Genomic DNA, 20,413 nt, shown 5'->3' with positions numbered 1-20,413 from the left:
CACAATCCATGGAGATTAAAGCAATTAAGGTTTACAAGCTACTCATGAACAAGATTCAAACTAAGGATTAAGCTAATTAACAATCTAAGCATACAAGAATTAAGCAAAATAATTAACAATCAAAGCAATTAAAATGGAAGAGAAGAGTAAGAAATGTTACTGGAAGCTTCAACTTTGAATAACAATGGTGGAACTTGTCTTCTACAATGATTGAGGTTGAAATTTCCAAGTTAATAATTCAATTCTAACTAATGATTTGAGAATATCTGTGTTTCTAAGATTACAAACTAAGAGAAAGCTCTAAAAACTTGGGTGCCGTACAAATGAGCTCAAGGGGTTATTTATAAGACCCCAAATAATAAAGACGGAGAAAACAAGAGTCGGGCACGGCTACAGGTCTGCACGGACGTGCCAAGCTTGGCACGGACGTGCAGCCTGCTCTGCATGGACGTGCCACCATATGCACGGACACGCAGCTCAAAGCAGATCAGTTTTGATTCTGTTTTGGGCTGGGTAGACTGCACGGACGTGCAGCCTTCTGCACGGACGTGCTAGGTGACTTGCACGGACGTGCTGAAGTCTTGCACGACCATGCAAGCTCTGGCAGAACCTACAGCTTACTAGAACACTCCTGCACGGACGTGCAGGATATGGCACGGCCGTGCAAGGTCTCTTAGGCCCTTTTCTTCACCTTTTCATCGGTTTTGCTCCTTTGTCTCGGCTTCTAACCTCTATTTATCATCCATATGCTTCAAGTGGTCGTCTTTGGACCTAAAAACTCAACAAAAAAACTAACAACTCGTGAAGCAAGGGATACACAAAAATTGCACGAAAATAGAGTAAAAGTGAACCAAAATGCCAATATATTAGTTAAACAGGGTTCAAAGTCATCCTAAATCATATCGAATAACAAGTTATCAATTTTCCGCTCAAATGCTATTCTTTTTTTAAATAAAATGCTAATTAATTTTAAATAGGTAATAGCTATTATTTAGGTAATGAATTTAAAATAGATCAATACCTATTATATTGGTAATTTATGCTGATATTAGGTTGTTGGAGTCTTTATAAGAGTTGTTAGTATAGTTGAGGTCAAATAAAGCGAACTTATGAACATTTTGAGCTCAAAAAAATATGAGCTCAAAAAAATATGAAAATAAAATTTACAAAAATCCAAAGATAAATTACTGTGAAACTCGTGCATCGCACGGGTGCTATCCTAGTAATATACTAAAGCAATCCCCATAATTATCCCCAAAGTACACGTGTCGTTACCTCATAAAAAAATTTCCCGCCTAAAAGTTTGTTACTTTTTTTTTTTTTTTTTTTTTTTTGTGAAAGAAGTTTATTAAGGCCCCGTTCTTTAGAGCTGCTCTGCTCTGCTTTGCTCTGCTGAAATCTGCTCTGCTTTGCTCTGCTCTGCTGAAATCTGCTCTGCTCTGCTTCAATCTGCTCTGCTCTGCTCTGCTCTGCCCTGCTCTGCTCTGCTTAAAATTAATACTTAATATTGAATTATTATAATAATAATGTATATTTAATAATAATAATATATAAATAATATTTAATAATAATAATAAATATTTAATAATAATAATAAATATTTAATAATAATAATATATAAATAATATTTAATAATAATAATAAATATTTAATAATAATAATATATAATTAATATTTAATAATAATAATATATAAATAATATTTAATAATAATAATAAATATTTAATAATAATAATATATAATTAATATTTAATAATAATAATATATAAATAATATTTAATAATAATAATAAATATTTAATAATAATAATATACAATTAATATTTAATAATAATAATAATATATAATTAATATTTAATAATAATATATAATTAATATTTAATAATAATAATATATAATATTTAATAATAATAATATTATTAAATATTAATATTTAGTAATAATAATAATTAATATTTAATAATAATAATATTAATAATAATATAATTAATATTTAATAATAATAATATTAATAATAACATAATTAATATTTGATAATAATAATATTAATAATAATAATATAATTAATATTTAATAATATAAATATTATTAATTATAATTAATATATAATAATAAAATTTAATGATTATAATAGTAGTAGTAGTAGTAGTAGTAGTAGCAGTAGTAATAATAATAATTGTAGTAATAATAATAATAATAATAATAATAGTAATAATAATAATAATAATAGTAAAAATAATAATAATAATAGTAATAATAATAATAATAATAATAGTAATAATAATATTAGTAATTATAATAATATTAGTAATAATAATAATATTAATATTAATGAAATCTGCTCTGCTCTGCTCTGCTCGGCTCTGCTTTGCTCTGCTCTGCTTCAATCTGCTCTGCTCTGCTGAAATCTGTTCTGCTCTGCTCTGCTTTGCTCTGCTCTGCTGAAATCTGCTCTGCTTTGCCCAGAAGCTCAAAAGAACAGGGCCTAAGTTTTCACCTTATATTTAGGGAAGGGAATGATGCACAAGTGCACAACCATAATAATTTAAATAAAATTAAAAAGTGTAGTGGTAAAGAATAAATTTTTTTACGTAATACTATATAATACTACTTAATTGAGAATAAGAGTTAGATTTAATATTACGAATACTAAAAATATTACTCCTTCCTTCTCATATTACTTGTACAATAAAATATCACAATACAATGTTTATCATACATTTTATGTTTTTTTTACTAACAATGATTTTATTTTACACGTTTTTAAATAAACGAATAATGAAAGTACTATTATACTGTACAACCGTGCATAGCATGGGTTCTAAACAAGTAAAGTACTATAACACACGTGTTGGTTTTCCATTGAGACTTGTCAACTTTAGGGCAAAAGACAGGAAAGAGTTGATAAGAGAAAACCAATGATTGGTCAGGTCAGGGAAACAACAATCAAGGCCTTCCTTCCTTAAAACCCACAAAACTCACTCATAAACAGTCAAAGATTATGGTTAGTGAGTCAAAACACTAACAAATTACCATTAATTTTACCAATTATGAAGCAGAGCAATTTCAGTAAACAGAGTTACTCTGTTTTTCTTCTGATTTTATTGTTCAAATTATTACCATTAAATTCGATTAATTTACCAGATTCACATTCAAAACTCGTCAAATCTCTACCTGGTTTTCCTGGAAATCTACCTTTCAAGCTTCGTACTGGGTATGCAGTTCACTATTTTACTCCATTTTTATTTTATTTTATAATCTATATTTTATTTCTGCTAATTATTCTGTATATTCTAAAGCTGCTTCTTGAAGATTCTATTTTTACAAGATTATCATTTTATAGTGAATTTTTCGAATTGGGGATTTCATTTTGTCTTGGTAGTTATGTTTGATACTGATTGTAATATATGATTTGGCTTGATATATATTTTAATTAGACTGTATCTTATGATGTATATAAGGTTTAAATATGTGGGATTTTGTTAGATTCGTTTCAATAAAAATTTACAAATTTTCAAACTCTTTATTATTTTCATTTACTATTTTTGTTACTAATGCTAACATTAGAGACCATACAAAAGCCTGGAACATAAAGGAACTATTGATATTTATACTAGGCAAAAACACATTTATTTATGCAATAATGTCTCAAGTTTTGATCTTTTGTGTTTGGGTTATGTTTGTTTTTAAGGTAGTTTTGACCCAATTTTGGTTTGAAGTGCATATTTGTTTAGTAACTTTTCACAATTTTTGCTAGGTCTACTTAAATTTGAATTAATTGGGTCAGATAGCTTTGGATTTGAGCACATTTTACTATAGGATAATATTATCTAATGTATTAATGTTAATATTCTTAAGCTTGGGTTTTATGATGGACCATGAATGTTGTAATTGTAGATATATTGGAGTGGGGAAGGGGGAGGAGGTGCAGCTATTTTACTACCTTATTGAGTCCAATCGAGACCCGGAAACCGATCCACTTATGCTATGGCTCACTGGAGGACCTGGTTGCACTTCCCTGTCTGCAATTTTTTTTGAACATATTGGTAACTTGATGATTTCTCTATTTAATAGTACCAAATAGTCCTTATTTCTATCAGTAAAAGCTCAATTCCCTAGTAACCAAAGTAGAAGGAAATTAGGAATTGAACTAAACTGAACTAAATTGAACTGAAATGAATTGTTTATGAGAGAAGGAAATTAGGAACTGAACTGAACTGAAATTAAGTTGAAGAGAACAAGCCCTTAGTATTATGTTTTCAGAATGGTTGTATACTTTTTGAAACATTCTTCTCTGCTTACAACTGGACAGTGGACATATAGTTTCTGAATTGATCAAATTTATACTTTGTATGATAGTTTTTTATGATGAAGGTTTCTATGTTTAATATATGGTACTTCAACCACACAGGTCCATTATCTTTCAACTATACAGGTATATATTTCAACCGTACTACATCTACCTGGGAGACTGATCTACCGGCTCTTCAATTAAATCCCTACTCTTGGAACAAGGTGTAAATATGTATGATACAATTGGTTGATTCTTAATTATCATGTGATATTAGACCATATAACTAAAGAAATGTGGTGCCCTTCTGTTCTTTTTCTTAATAACAGGTAGTCAACATACTATTTCTAGAGTCACCTGTGGGCACCGGATTCTCTTATTCCACAACTGCTGAATCTTACTATACTACTGATATAAAATCATCAAAACAGATCTACGAGTTTCTACGAAAGGTCAGTGAACCCCTTACTGTAGAACTGAAGTATGATCTGCTCACGTACTGCCTAGAATCCAACTGATGGCTGATAATAATAATGGAAAAGATACAGAGAATTTTGTGGCTATACCAGTTGGTGCACGCTGGTGGTTGATGGCTTTTAGCTTATAGAATTACTGTAATATCATTGTCCAGTCTTGTTAAACTCGTTATTTTCACCAGTTCTTTTATGTAATGGATGCAGTTTTATGTGAAACATCCTCAATTGGTAAAAAATCCTCTCTATATTGGTGGTAGCTCGTATTGTGGACTTGTTGTCCCATTCATCATGCAAGAGATTGTAAAAGGTACTGAACTTTTGGTAATTCAAATGTATTATATTATATTGAAAGAAAGTAATAGAAAAACTTGTGTGTAGTCCATTTCAATTTCTATCCCTTATTGTTAAAGTATTTGTTATCTAGGGAATGAAGATGAAACTGGTTCATCAATCAATATTAAGGTATGATACGCTTTCCATCAGAGATGATTATGTATTTATCGAACTGTTTAGAACTTTTTACATTGCACATTGCATTCATCCTTTTTCTTCTTCATAATTAGTAGGCCACTTAGAAATTTTAGTGAGACCAATAGAAAAATCAATTATTTTGGTTGCCATGCAACTAGTATAGTTTGTTTCATACATAGATGAGGAGAAAAGGTTAACGAATTGATGCACTTGTATTCACCATTATATTGATCCAGGGATATGTTCTCGGAAGTCCTGTGAGTGATCCAGACGAGAGTGATTTAATTGGGAGAATCGATTTTGTTCATCGTGTATCCCTATTATCAGATGATCTTTATGAGGTACACATTTGAAACTCAGCATCTTTCATGGTTGTAAACTTATAGCTATATTTCGATGAGTGGTCAACACTTGGTGTTTTCGAGTGAACTTAACTGAACAAAGAGTAACAAGGTTTTTCATCTTGCTCAAGGTAAGCAGAGGTAGAAGTGTTAGTACAGTAACAGATACGAGTATAATTCAACGAATGTTAGCAAAGTAAGTTGTGGTGCTTTATGCTGAATTTGTTGAAAAGAATTATTCATCGTTTGTTACATTTCATTTTACAGTCAACCAAAGTAAGTTGTAGTGCTCCGAACTGGAATGTTAGCAACGCAGAGTGCGAAGATAATGCTCAGACTGTAATTGATGTGAGTGATTGAGTAATTGCTATACCTTCATCCTTGCATACATATATGTGGCTGATGTAAGCAACGTGTCTCTTCTAGTTTAATAGCTCGAGCTCTTTTGTTTGTGATATGTTGAGTAGAGATGCCTATTATCATGCTATTTTACATCTATCTTGTGAGCTCTTCTAGTATATGTGATCTGTCTTTTCGAAAGAGAAGTATTCAATCAAAGTATTGGACTAACAATTACCTCTTATGCAGTTTATTGCTCCATTAGATGATGATAATATTTTGGAGTCAAAATGCAATGATTTGTACCCAAGCAATTGGTGTCGGGTATGTAATTCCATTGCTCTTCATCCTTGATCCTTGATCAAGTTGTAGTACTGCCAATCAATAACCATTTCTTGTCTTCTTTTTCCGCGGTATAGAAAAACTTTAATTTGATCATCGACAATTGGGCAAATAATGTTCAAGTTCGACAAGCACTTCATGTTCGGGAGGTAAGCTGATTATTTAACTGTTAATAAAGCTCAGAAGCTGGTTCATATTACGGTTGTCATGAACAATTATAATATCATCACTAACCTTGAATTGTTTTTAGGGAACTGTGGGTCATTGGACTCGATGTAACTTAACCATGAAGACTCAAACATACAACTCAACAATGATGCGCAACAGCATTGGTGATCATCAATATCTTGCAAACAAGCCTATTAGAGCACTTATATACAGGTAACATACAAGTGATCTTACAAATCATCAAAACCAAAACTTTATAAACCTCATTTACTTTGGTTATAGTTTATAAACCTCATTAATCAAAGTTCTATTTTGCTCATAACAGTGGTGATCAAGAGCTGAGTGCTACATATGTGGGCACACAGAGATGGATCAAGAAACTCGACGTACCAATTGAAAATGATTGGAGGCCATGGATTGTAAATGGCCAAGTTGCTGGGTAATTTGCTTGTACTTCTATTATTCTTTAGAAAAAATAACATTTTTCCACTGAAATTTATTGACTATGTAGTATTGTGTTATGCAGATATGTTACAGATTATTCAAATGGGCACTACAATTTGACATTTACCACAGTTAAGGTATATATCAGACACATTATTCAGTTATACTTCTCTTAATCAATTCTTCTGTTTTTGGTCAGGAAAAAATTATAATAATTGAATATCGATTTGTGGTTGTAGGGAGCAGGACATTGCCCTTCAGAGTATAAACCTCGAGAAAGTTTGTTCATGTTTCAAAGATGGGTTGCACAAGATTATCTCTAGTGTCACGATAGTTAAATTTGAAATTTTTTTGCCTTCAGAATAAGTGCTCTAGGTAATCAACAAAGTTATTATCCACCTTGCGCGAGTTTAAATGTTTCTTTCATATTCCGCGGTTTTGCCTATTGTTAACCGGTATGTATGCATATTTATTGATTGAATTTAGGATGAAACCTCCTTTGAAAATAAAAGTAGTCTTACTCTCCTTATTATCAAAGTAAAGAGCTATTTCACTATTAATAAAATTATCGCCATTGTTACATATTATATGATTAAGCATTTGAACCTCCTTACATCATTATCTTTATACTTTAATAGGAAAAGGAGAGGAAAAGAGTGATTATAAAACAAGTTGGTTTGGTGTGAGTGTGTGACCTAAACTTAAGATACTCTTGTTTTTAAATAAATGTTCTTATTTGACTAGGTATATATGTCAATTTAAAACTTTGACCAATAATATCTATAATTATCAATAAAGATAAATAAATAAATAATAATAATAATAATAATAAATTATTTAGAAATAATACATTGTGACAATTTTGACAAATACGCACATGACTATAAATTTTTTATGTATAAATCCTCATATTGTTAGAGTATGTAAATAGTGCAAACAGTCAATATGAGGCATTAATTTGGAAAAGAAGGAAATAAAACACTTATTAATGCTTCACTTTTTATTAATTGGCTTTCAAAGAAAGGGTCTTGTCCGAACCAATAAAAAGATCTACAAAATTATGTTTCACGTAAAAATGTTGATTTCGGACGTAAATATAAGATATTCAGGGTTTCCACTTTCCACCATTATTCTCGTCCAGTTGTCCATGTATTGAATCCCAAGTGGGCGAAGAGCTAAAAGAAGGAAAAGGAAAGGATTGTAAAATAGGGTCATTTTGTAAATTTTTAAAGAAAATTACCATTGATAATTTAATTCCAAAAAAAAGAAAAAAAAAAACTCTAAACAAGTGCTAAATCAATTGAGAACCATGAGTTAACAAAGTCGTCTATCTATCTTTGTCGTAACTCATAAGTCACAAAATACTTGCAATTACTCTACTTAAAATTACATGACAGAAAAAAACACACACAACTCAAACTAAGAAGATAATGGGTGGTAGGCCAACAAGTTTAGCCTCAAATTCTAACACTTTAAACTTCGCTACACCAACGACTTCTTCTTCTTCTTCTTCTTCTCCTGTTGATTCTGTTTTTGGTTCGGTTCCTACTCGACTCGAAGCTGAATATGCAATTACAGCCTTTCAAAGGTATGGAATATATTTGGATTTTGGACCGAACTTTTTTTGTACATAATGTTTAGTTGTCTTCATCTTGTTCTCAAGGTTTGTTGCTTGCTGTGAATTTTAAGTGAAATTAATCATCCAATTACAGAAACATGCATGAGATAAAAGTAATAATTACAAAAACGGAATACTAAAATTTCAAAGAACCCCTCTAATGTAAGATATTATGATGAGTTTTACAAGCTAAAATAGGACATACATATAGTCTGATCAAGTTCCCTTCAAAATTTCAGTTTCATGATCCAAGGGCTTTCTTCATCAATGTCGATATTAGATCGTCTTCAGCCTATCTTGAACCATGATCAACTGCAGTCTACTGGATTTCAGAGGGTTTATGATGCCTTTCTCTTACTACAGACAGTTCCATATGTTCAAGTAAGATATCTAATTAATTGTTCTGCCTTTAGCAATTAGCATCATCCCCTGATGTGTAGAACACGGAGTAATTTACAACTCGTAACTTGTAAACAAAGGATGAGAAGAAAAAACAGGATGAGTAAAACATCTTTGTTGTATGCAGAGAATGGTGGTTTCGATATCATCTGATAAAGCTGTGTGGGATGCTGTAATGAACAATAACGAAGTTCAGGAGTTCCGTCAGTCAGTCAATCAAGGTACATTTCAGATACTTTGTACGAAGTACTTCATGATATTGATTAACACTGCACTTATTAAGAGTTTTTCTTTACTGATTAACTGACGAACTGCTGATGTACGAAATGCTGATGCAGCAAAATCAAGCAGACATCAGAGGTCTGATGAGGAACCTGCCTTGGTTTCAATGATTTTAAAGTGGATTTTGGACAACATGAAGCTTAAAGTTTTGCAACTGATTGAGTCGTTGAAGTCAGTAGTCAGCAAGAGCTTCGAGTCCTCCCAAAACAAGAACACAACAAACCCTGAATTGAAACATGGGTTCGAGGAGATGATTGTCTCGACTGTACTTCTCTCTACCATTACTCTCATGATTGTGCTTGTAACTCGTGCCTATGGAGCATAATCGTTATTAACCCTGGTTAGTTTGGGCTTATTAACATGTGCACATTTTGGTTTGGAAATTAGTCAGTTGATTTCCAACTTGCGTAGCTACATTAAGGATAAATCTTCAACCTATTTAATCCTATTGAAAGATTCTGCATAGATCTTGGCTCCCCGGCTTCCTAAAAATAACTCCGGTTGATTGCTTAACCATTAGGCACCTAACAAGGGCGAAGGTTGGATAGTACCCTGAACCCAAGCTTTTGCTCATTATGTTACATTAGGTAATTCAATAACCAAATAGTTTCCTAACTACTTAGGCATATAATTTTTCCCTTTGTCTGTAGTCTGTATAAAACCTTGTAAAATTGCATACAATTAACAAGTAAAGTGCGTCAAGAAGTAAAAAAAAAAAGTTGTAAATCAATGTCTTGCAGTTGCAGTCTATTGTCTGAATTATAATGCCTTTTGCAATGGTCTAGAATCACAAATCAAAAAAGTTTAATGTTCACTTATTGTTTAATCAAATGGCTCAATAGACCATAATTTGTCACGAAGGAGGGTAAATCCAATCAACGACTTGACATGAGTACATGACTGTATGTAAGTCGACACAATTGCAACTTGCCAATCCAAAACACCGCCTCCAAGAGTTCTGATTTCTGGCCTCTTAGTCAGTAATCAGGTCTCATGGAGCAACAGCATCAGGGGAAAGGCAGAGCTAGTATTTGGCTGTTTGGGACAACAGTACAATATACAGATGGGATGACTGAAGAATGAAAACATAAAAGAACTCTCTTCGTCTCAAATTAGTACTAGTTGTTTGATTAAGTTAGGAATAAGTTGTTTTATGAGAAAAATATGGCAAATAACTATATTCCATCAATCCATCACAATTCTCACAAACTAGTTTGCTTATATTCTATTTTTGGCAGAAATGAAAGCAGCTGAGTAGACCTGTGTAACGGTGTATGACCGATCTTACACTCATTTTAATGTAAGACGTTTAAAATTTACCCCGAAAAAGATAGAATCAAGAAAACATCTCTCCCTACCTGTCTCATAATACACACTCTGTACTAAATTAAGCACAAATTCAGCCTCCTTTACTTAGTATTTCTGCCTTTTCTCTCTTTCTACGAACAGTTGTGGAATCAGACGTGGTTAGACTGATTTCCACAGCCTACTTCCTCACAAGCTTCCTCATCGTCGTATAAAAAATTGGTACGGAGTACTTGTGATGGCAAATCAAATTTCTTTCTTTTCGTCGTGATGCAAAAGGATGCTTTAAGCCTAAAGCTGCTAAACCCAGCTTCATTATAATAATCAGCAGCTTTAACTTTTGCTTTTGGAAAATTTATACTTTCATATTTTCTGAATGAATCCATTAAACAATTCGATATTTTCGATTTATATACCAGCCATTATGGTGTATAGAGTAAGGAACAAGGATACAAAAAACTACGAAATAAGAAATTTCTCCTCTCTATACTTTCCTGAACACACAAATCGCCTGTTACAATTATGTCAATCTTCTCCAAAATTTTCACATTTTCTGTTATCCCAAAAGATAAAATGGAAGAAGAAACTGGTAAAACAAATTCTAATTCGTCTTTAACATCAACTTTAGCTAACAGAAATGAGATAGAGGGTCAAATATCAACTGATAAGTTACGTATTAGTTCTGTTTTTGGGTCCGTTCCCACTCGAGCTGAGGCTGATTACTCCATGACAGCCATCCAAAGGTATGAGCAGCATAGCATTAGGACCTAGTCTCTTCTTACTTGGTTTCCTACTATTTCTTTCCTCTACTTCAAAGCCTACTTTGCATTGTTGGGGGAAATTAAAATCGAATCATAAGATCCTAAGAAACATATACACGGGTGCTCTCACTGACCTGATCTACTGATTTCCCTTCAAATTTCAGTTTTACGAACCTTGGATGCCCAAGAATGTTGGTGGAGAATCCTGAATTTCAACCAGTAAATGCTGCTTTCCAATTCATGAAAACACCAGTGGTTCAGGTAACTCTATTTTATGAAAACTTACAAACTAGTGATCAACCAAAAAGATGATCTCAAAATTCTTTCTGCATGCAGGAAATGGTAAAATCAGTAATGTGTGACAAAGGCATCATTACTGCTATGTTGAATAACAGCGCGGTTCAGGGGTTCTTAAGTTCTCTAATGCTAGGTAATTCAGCAATAAGGCTAACAAACGGCACCACTAACACAGCTGCAGCCCTAGCAGCAGACAATTCTCAGAGCGAACACAAGTTGGTTTCAATGGTTTTGAGCTGGCTGTTGGAGAACATTGGGAGTGGACTTCAAGGAATTTTTGGTACTCTAAGGTCACTAGTTGATAATACTATAGAGTCCCCTCAAACTGAGAACATAGGCTCTGGTTCCAATCCGGGGAAAGTCATTCACTTGACTCTGTTTCTCTCTGTCATCAATCTCTTGGTTGTGTTTGTAAGGCGCGCCTTAAAACAAAGGGTTATGGTTTAACGTTTTTCAGATGTACAAGTGTACAACAGTGTTGTGTCCATTTGATGATTCAAAATTTTCCTTTGATTACTGGTTTGTATCCTCAAGAACTATAGCAGTATTACCACAATAATGTACCCTCCATAGTAGTATCACTGTTTTTTTAATGGTTTGTTGCATAAACCGGTAAGTTTCTTACACTGTAATAGAGAAGCTTACTGTCTTTCTCAACGTTTTAGTTTGATTTCTTTTTATATTACGCAGTATAACAATTCTACCAGTAGTCGTTTAATTATAAAATATCCTTCAATGTTTGATACACTTTACATGTCATATTGCAACCTCTACCTACTAGCTCCAACCTAAAAAGCTTGAGAATTTCTGCAATGGTGGTGTTTCACTGGCTGCCATGAATGTTGACATGAATTCCAAGAGATGTAAATTAGTTGCCACCAATCAGCAGTGTCGATGACAACCATCACTTAGTCTTCACTCTCCCTCCTATAGTCCTATTGTCTTCCTTCTCTCTAGCCAAGTCCAGCCCTTCATCCTTTTTCTTCTACAGTTGTCCTCCTCCCCACCCCCAATCTCCCCATCTCTATTCGTTCTGTCGAACTAACTGGTGTGTTCCCGGTTATCACAACGTACTACAGTGCATTACTACTACAAGGATGATTAATGGAGAGCTATACATTACAAGTTACAAGTGCAAGGAAATATAAAAGAGGTTTCAGAAGGGGTAAAAACTGTCTGCGAATATAGGCTTCTAGCCACTCAAGTGCTTATAAACTCATCAAAGATGGTGATAGTCATGAGGAAAAAAAGAGGAGAATTTATTTTTCATTTTAAACTTCACTGTTACATTAGCACTTAACTGGAACTTAGCAAAAGGGATATCATACATAATACAAGTACATACGGAGTAATCATAAAAAAATGTCAACCTACCATATAGAAATATAGAATTGTCAAAACTAGAAGATGAGGTAACCACTCTCCATTTGATTGAGTACCAATTTTTTTCCAGAACATGAGATTACAAAATATTAAGCACAAGGTTGAAAAGTTTGCAATTGTAACCGATATTTACCTCATTCCATATCGGATTAGACTATATAATTAACAGAACAAATTGGCTGGATTGAATCCTCTGTCATGCATGACTTGAACAGGTCTCAGTGATCTGAACGGCAAACACTTTACAAGCTTCTCTAGGGAAACCCCTGGCAATTAGTAAGTAAAAGAGAACACCAAACTTGAGAAGTTAACTGCTCCTATCTAGGAAGACTCCAAAATTTAACCCCACAATCTTGGGGCCTCTAGCTCACGATCAGCAGCTGAACCTTCACTGGCAAGATTCTGGATGCGAAATGAAAACTCTTCTGCCTAAAATGATGAGAAGATATAAGCAATCAATAATAATCACACTTGCATGTAATGAACAGCTAATATGCATGCACAAAATTAAGCACAATAAGAACAGTCTCTTTGACTAATAGCCACCACTTATTATTCCTATTCTATTTTTATTCTTGAGCGCAATCATAAATTTTGGAATGGGTGGAGAGCGCTGTGTATCTAGCATGTAGTACATCTCTAGCAAAAGTACGTATATAGTGTTGTGAAGCTAAGCAGCCAAATCATCTTAAATCCTAAATATAATCCTCGGAGTAGAGGTTCACATTTCTGCCCTGATCATGTAAATCAATAGCACTAGTAGAAGTGCAGCTAAAACACTAACATTCCTAAAACCAACTTTCCATAAAAACTTGATGCTAGAAACTTTCTTTTTTTTTTTTTTTTTTTTTTGGGGGGGGGGGGGGGGGGGCGACAGAAAAGGAAAATAAAAATCTTATTACACGTGAAATATAAGATATTTTGAGGTTTAGTAAACAGCAGTGTCACTGCAAAGACAGTAAACAATTATGTCACAGTATATATTTTAAAGCATGACCTCTGCCAAACAACCTTGCCAGCAAAATTGAAACTGAGAAAGGAGGCTACAATTTACTAACCTTTTCATCAATCCACATCAGAGAACTCAATTGATTATTCAAGATCCTCACCACCACGTCTAATGGACTCATTCCTTCAGTTGTATCAAGTTCTCCACCCTACATAGCAAAAATTAATGTATACAAGTTCCGAGAAAAAAAGTAAGATACTAATAAAACTAACATGGCATGGAACATATCCATACCTGACTAGCATTCAGGGACTGAATAATTGATTTAATCTGCTCTGTCATGTGTTCTAGCTCCCTTTCAACAGATTCTGCCTGATCATACCTGCGCCACCAACAAGTATTAAAGGCAAGTTCAGTATATTTCAAAGATGCCATCTGACGATTGTGTGTTACTTGTATCGACAGACAAAGCCCACAATAATGCCCACACTTGTGTACCAAACACAAAATTGCAGACAACCAACAAACTCTCCTCTGTAACTTATTGGAGAAATCCGTAACTGCCAGCAACCACAACCCTTATGGCCATTAAGTAACCCCGACAATATTATCGAATTTTGTCAGCACTCCCTATCAAGCCAGGCCCCAATTGAATTACAACTTGCAAGGTGTAAGTAGGATTTGAAAAGGGATCAGATGGAAAATGTTGACCCCAGCCAATCCTGGATAATTGCCCAGGAGCTGAGATAACTTCTACCTTTTGGCATTTTTCACCAAGGAAAGGATGAAATAGACACACAAAAAGGACCAATAACACCAAGTACTTACATTGCATCTCTGGTGGATGCAGCTTCATCATCTAGAAGCAAATTTCGTTCATCCTTGTAGATACGCTCGGCTTTTTCTTCAATACTTTCCAAAGCTTTATCAACCTTGAAAGAGTCCAAAACACAAAGTAACATATGAGCAAACAAAGGTGTGTTTAGTCATTAGAGTTTAGGGCAATGATATGATACAGTTCCATAAGCAACACAGTAGTGGAGTTTCAAAAAATTAAAAAGAGAATAAAATTTACCCCGACACAAAATTTGCACTTCAAAGAAATATAAGAGAAATCTGTAGCTAAAGGTGAAAAAATGCATACGTACAGCTTTGTATGCAATTCGCAGATAGTTATAAACCGTACATAATATAACATCCCCGGCTCCCCACAGACTTGTAAACAGGCACACAGAATTTAAAGAGCCAAAGCTCAACTTTCTGTCTGTCTCAGCCGTCTCACTGTGAATCTTTAACAGGTGAAATTTAAGACATCCCCCCCCCCCCCCAATTGCACAAATCCCACCACACCCCTTTATAAAGAGAATACCACCATTGGATACCAAAAAATAAATAAATAAATAAAAGGTTTGTTTTAGCAGTTTGAAGGGTTGCACTGGAGATTGAGACAAACAGAACTCTGCAGCTTAAGTTAAATTCAAGCTTGGTTCTTTCGCTGATGTGCCATGTTTTGGCTCGGATTTAGATTATTCTTTAAAGCAAAACTCGAACATGATTTTAAAGTTTGTAACAAGTTCAAGATTGATTATAAAGTTTAATCAAACCAAGCACAGAGATGTCGCATGCGGTTTGGCTCAGCTCGTGGCGAGCCACAGGCTAAACTGTAATTTAATCAAGGTCTTGTGAGCAGAAAAGCATATGTAAAATGCTGTAACTCAGAGTTGACAGTTATTCTATTTAAGAAAATCACATATCACAGATTCTCAGGCACACTTATTAAATTGGCTAGTATGAGGAAAAATTATAGGAAAACATTTGGACCAAAATTAGTTCCTACCTAAGAACTTATCATATGCAGCAGTAAACAATGAAGCCAACCTTGAGAATTCAAACCAAAGCAAGCTCCAAGGACATCAATATCTATGAGTTAAACCTTCTCCGACAGTAACTGTATCTAGTACATACATTGGCGTTAAAAAAAATGGACACTGAGTAGCGCCAAAGACCAATGCTTCAATCACCATGCTGCCTTACAGAGTGACAGCACAAGACAGACTCATTGCTCTTTATCACATCCAAGACACCATCACAGAAATTCAATGTAATAGATAGAAAAGCAAGAGATTCAAGCCAAAATGAAGAAAATCCGCAATTTAAACTACTAATACTGCATTATACTCTGTGCAGAGCCAGAGCATTGTCACAAAATTATGAATAGCACAAAGTTGAAAATAACTACCTCTTGTTGATGAGTCTCGATTAACTCCAGCTGTCTTTCCAAATTGGATTGGGTCTCAACCACTTTTGCTACTTCGGTCTGATCCGTGATGAAAGTGCATCAAAATTGGGGAAAAAAAAAAAAAAAAAAAAAAGACAGGATTAGAGTACAGATAAGCAACCGAGCAACTCAATAAAAAAACTAAAATTTATATGCACTTCATCATACATATCTCTGAGAAACCATTATAGCTAGAAATAAGATCATCTTGAATGTTTTTTTATTAAAAAGGACTCCTAGTCACACGCTCACTCCTGCCTTCCAACATGCCTTACCTCCATGGTTCTAGAGCCAATCTACAGTGCCCAATGAAACAGAGTTCTGCTCCAGACATATTCCAGATTTCCAGGTGCTAGCCTCTTTCGCCACTCGAAAAAGGATTAGAAAGCTCGATTTTACCAATTAAGATCTATCATGTCTTTCTTAAGAGGATGCCTTGTTTACATCCTTCTCAATACATCCTTCTCTTATTTACTAAGATCTCTTTAAAACAAAACAAGTCCATCCACATTCCCATTAATTATCACATCACATTAACAGATACACACATGCGCTCGCGCGCACGCTCAATTAGATCATCAAAAGAAACAAAATTCCCAATGTTCACACATAAAATAAAAGACAATGACTTAACTCATTTAAGCTCCCAAAATAACATTAGACAAGCAGACCAATGCATAGGGATTACTAAATTAGAAAGGCAGGAGAAAATTCAAACAAAATACCTCAAGTTGTAGAAGTACATCTCTGTTTTGCAAGATTCTTTTGTCCCAATCAGCAATTGCATTAGCCTGCTTCTGGAATTTTCTAGTACGGTCTTGTAATTCAGAGTTCCACTCCTTGATGATCTTCCAGCCAGAAAGTCCATAGAAAAACCACATGGATATTATTTTTTCAGATAACAAGGGGAAGAGTCCAGCTCGTACAAGATAACATTATAGAAAAAAAAATGTGACTAAAAAAATGCTGTCAGCATGTTTTCCATGTTATAGAAAAATTAAAGTACCTCTTCAACAGTTTTTCCAGTGATCTCAGAGGGCAACTTGGGGATGGGAGCAGATGTTACAGGGGTACTCACGGCAGAGGTAGTTCTACATAAAAGAGAGAACATGAGCACATGTCAAATAAAGGGTCCATATACTGCCCCTCAAAAGTAAATTTTGATGTCAGTACAATCAGTCTATTGGCACATAGAAAAAAATAATTTTCTCATGGTGGAATGAAAGAGAAGGGAAGATAGAAGTGTTCAGAATCCACAATATACAACAATTTATTGCTATACCAGCAAAAGAGATAGAAGCATAAATTTTCTAATGAATAAACTTCACTTGCAAATCAGGATGGTGCTAAACAATGCTAATCACATTGACAAAGGTAGCCAATATTGCTTCATTGCAACAATTAAGCCACTAATCTAACCACAATCTAGAAAGACCTTTAAAATATCATTGTTGGCACTCAAAGAGAGTAAGATTGCAAAATTGACAGAGAGATAAAAACTTCAATTAAAGGAAATTCTGTATCATTGATTTTGATCTACACAAATAAAAGGCACTAACCCACTACTTGAGGCTACAGCAACAACAGAAGATGTTTGTACAGCAGTTGTAGAGCTGGAGATGGCCGCTGAGACAGAAGTTGTAGCCAGGAAGCCTAAAATAAGACTCGTTAGACCACTTAACAATTTCTCAAGGATCATAGGAATATGGAAACAAAATAGAAAACAAATCTCTCATCGAATGAGGCAAGCTTCACGATATAGTTGGTTCATAAACCAAATCACAAATACTTTTAAAAAAAACAATTATCAAAGGTAGCAGTGTCAAGATCCCTCAACAGAAAAAGGCTCTTAACACTTTGGATGCAATCGCAATAGCATAAAATATCATGTGTGCTTTGAAGTAAAGAGCCACTGCTTTACACTACGGAGCTAGTATATTCTTGCAAGATCATTACACAAAGCATATCACACTAGACTACTCTCTAATTCAACTTTACTTCATTTTTCTTTTACCGACATATGTTCCTCAGAGAGATTTAGATCGTTTTAAAGGATTGTAAAATTTGGATGCTTTCTTCTCAAGATTTTGAAACTTTCTCAAGGCATTAGAATTTCAATGATTATCTAGCTATAACCAATTGTAATAGCCACTTCTTCCATGAACTCCAGACTCCAGAGACTCATTCAGATTCGAGCTCAACCTAGATTGGTCAGAACAGAAACTGATTGGTTTTTTTTTTTTTTTTTTTTTTTTTTTTTTTTGCTCTACTTCTTCCTTCTTACAATTCCAACAAACCTCCTAATTGTACTACCAACAAATAACATAACAGTATAATATTGAATAAAATCTCATGTGGCGGGTTGGATACACAAGGAAACTATACCATTTTTCAATATTGTACTATATATTAGAAATATCATGGAAATGCAACAGGAACAAGTCTCTTTTACTCCCCAACATTAGCAATAGCAAAACCAAACATCATGAAATCCCAGTAATTCTTACTTCTCTGCATATCAGCATCAATTCAGAAATCAATCAATTAAATGGCACAAAATTTAGCAAAGCTCACCAGTAGCAGGGGCAGTAGTAGCAGCAGCAGTACTGGTAGTAATAGTAGAAGCAGTTTGCTGAGGCTGAGATTGAGAAGCCAAAGCAGGGGTAGTAGCTTTAGTTGTAGGAATAGTAAAACTCGGAAATGAAGCAGTAGCATTGCTCAAGGAAGAAGACCCAGATGAGACCCCAAAACCAGTAAACGCAGAAGCTGCTGGAGAAGCCGCAGCCGGAACTGAAGCAGAAGCTGCTGGTGTCGCCACAGTTGATGAATTCAGTGAAAACCCGGTGACTGCAGATGAAGCAGTTGATGCAGCAGCAGCAGGTTGAGCTGATGAATTCAGTGAAAACCCAGTGAATGCAGATGGGGCAGTTGACGTAGCAGCAGCAGCAGGTTGAGTTGATGCAGCAGGGGTTGTAGTTGCAGCAGCAAAGGGAGAAGCAGGTGTTGTAGTAGCAGCAGTGGCAGCAGATGGAGGTGTAGTAGGGGTGGCAGTAGCACCAAAGAGCGGCTTTGAAGCCGAGGCGGCGGCATTGTTGAAATTGAACAATGACGATGATGTATTGGTACTAGCAGCAGCAGACGAAGCCGGTGGCGTAAAGGAAAACGCCGGAGAAGGCGATGCAGCAGTTGTGGTTGCGGTTGGTGTTGCTGTTGCTGTTTGAGTAGGCGATTTCAAGAATGAAAATGCACCTGTAGAAGTAGCAGCTGAAGAAGAAGAAGAAGCAGACCCAAATAGAGAAGATGGCGCAGCAGCAGATGAAGAAGAAACCGACCCAAATAGAGAAGATGGCGCAGCAGCAGATGAAGAAGAAACCGACCCAAATAGAGAGGATGGTGCAGCAGCAGAGGAAGAAGAAGCAGACCCAAATAGAGAAGATGGTGCAGCAGAAGAGGAAGAAGAAGCTGACCCAAATAGAGAAGATGGTGCAGCAGAAGAGGAGGAAGAAGCAGACCCAAATAGAGAAGATGGTGCAGCAGAAGAGGAGGAAGAAGCAGACCCAAATAGAAAAGATGGTGCAGCAGAAGAGGAAGAAGAAGCGGACGCAAAGAAAGACGACGGTGCAGCAGAAGAAGAAGCAGCAGAAGCAAAGAAGGAAGATGGTGTTGAAGCGGAGGAGGTGGTTGAAGCGGCGGCAGGAGAGAAAGAGAAGGCAGCGGAGGATCCAAACCCGAATGAAGGAGTGGAGGAAGACCCGAACCCGGATGCGGCGCCGAAAGCGAGTGATGGGGCGGAGGAGGAGGAAGGTGTAGCAGAGGATGCAACCCCAAATGCGGGAGTGGAGGATCCGAACCCGAATGAAGGGGTAGCGGAGGAGGAAGAAGCGGCGCCGAAAGCGAGTGATGGGGCGAAGGAGGGGGTGGAGGAGGCGCTGAAGGGGGAAGGGGAGGGGGCGGCGGAGGAGGTAGGGTTAGCGGCGAAGGGAGAGGGGGAGGGGGAGAGAGAAAATGGGGAAGGAGAGGAAGAAGAAGAGGAGGAGGTTGAAGAAGTGTTGGTGAAGGAGAAACCAGTGAATCCCGCCATTGATGGTTGCTCGAGCTTTTTCTGTTTCAATGGAGATTGGAGAATGAGAGTTGAGTTTTGCGGGGGAGGGAATTTCAGGGTTTTGATTTTAGAGCTTTGGACAGCGCTGCTCCGACGGTTTTTTTTTTTTTTTTCTTCTTTTACCGTAATGGTGTTTGGTATGTGGTATTATGAGATGTGGGAATGGGA

The 20,413-nt window shown here is 35.4% G+C and overlaps 4 protein-coding genes across 4 annotated transcripts; 3 read left to right on the top strand and 1 right to left on the bottom strand.

Moving 5' to 3' along the window:
- Positions 1 to 2,921: 2,921 nt before the first annotated feature.
- Positions 2,922 to 7,413, top strand: LOC145586705 (serine carboxypeptidase-like 16). Its single transcript, XM_081643600.1, has 14 exons — positions 2,922 to 3,213; positions 3,897 to 4,045; positions 4,411 to 4,514; positions 4,620 to 4,742; positions 4,971 to 5,073; positions 5,191 to 5,228; positions 5,474 to 5,578; positions 5,846 to 5,926; positions 6,167 to 6,241; positions 6,337 to 6,408; positions 6,510 to 6,640; positions 6,753 to 6,866; positions 6,954 to 7,008; positions 7,111 to 7,413. The coding sequence occupies exons 1-14, from the start codon at positions 3,050 to 3,052 to the stop codon at positions 7,192 to 7,194; spliced, it is 1,398 nt and encodes a 465-aa protein (XP_081499726.1). The 5' UTR covers positions 2,922 to 3,049; the 3' UTR covers positions 7,195 to 7,413.
- A 715-nt stretch (positions 7,414 to 8,128) lies between these two features.
- Positions 8,129 to 9,580, top strand: LOC145586706 (uncharacterized). Its single transcript, XM_081643601.1, has 4 exons — positions 8,129 to 8,459; positions 8,729 to 8,870; positions 9,016 to 9,109; positions 9,227 to 9,580. Exons 1-4 carry the CDS (start codon positions 8,302 to 8,304, stop codon positions 9,493 to 9,495), a joined length of 663 nt encoding a protein of 220 aa, XP_081499727.1. The 5' UTR covers positions 8,129 to 8,301; the 3' UTR covers positions 9,496 to 9,580.
- A 1,837-nt stretch (positions 9,581 to 11,417) lies between these two features.
- On the top strand, positions 11,418 to 12,247 carry LOC145585581 (uncharacterized). The gene is made up of 2 exons (XM_081642282.1): positions 11,418 to 11,497; positions 11,573 to 12,247. The coding sequence occupies exons 1-2, from the start codon at positions 11,426 to 11,428 to the stop codon at positions 11,978 to 11,980; spliced, it is 480 nt and encodes a 159-aa protein (XP_081498408.1). The 5' UTR covers positions 11,418 to 11,425; the 3' UTR covers positions 11,981 to 12,247.
- A 530-nt stretch (positions 12,248 to 12,777) lies between these two features.
- Positions 12,778 to 20,379, bottom strand: LOC145586703 (uncharacterized). Its single transcript, XM_081643598.1, has 9 exons — positions 18,718 to 20,379; positions 17,703 to 17,796; positions 17,150 to 17,234; positions 16,869 to 16,991; positions 16,105 to 16,182; positions 14,694 to 14,797; positions 14,160 to 14,247; positions 13,975 to 14,073; positions 12,778 to 13,345 (listed from the first exon to the last, which is right to left on the bottom strand). The coding sequence occupies exons 1-9, from the start codon at positions 20,222 to 20,224 to the stop codon at positions 13,256 to 13,258; spliced, it is 2,268 nt and encodes a 755-aa protein (XP_081499724.1). The 5' UTR covers positions 20,225 to 20,379; the 3' UTR covers positions 12,778 to 13,255.
- Between the last annotated feature and the right edge of the window lie 34 nt (positions 20,380 to 20,413).

This window comes from Chenopodium album, chromosome 16, assembly GCF_948465745.1.
Source record: "Chenopodium album chromosome 16, dcCheAlbu1.1, whole genome shotgun sequence".
Lineage (NCBI taxonomy): Eukaryota > Viridiplantae > Streptophyta > Magnoliopsida > Caryophyllales > Amaranthaceae > Chenopodium > Chenopodium album.
The sequence above is the reverse complement of the archived record's forward strand: the minus strand, read 5'-3'. Positions and strand labels throughout refer to the sequence as shown.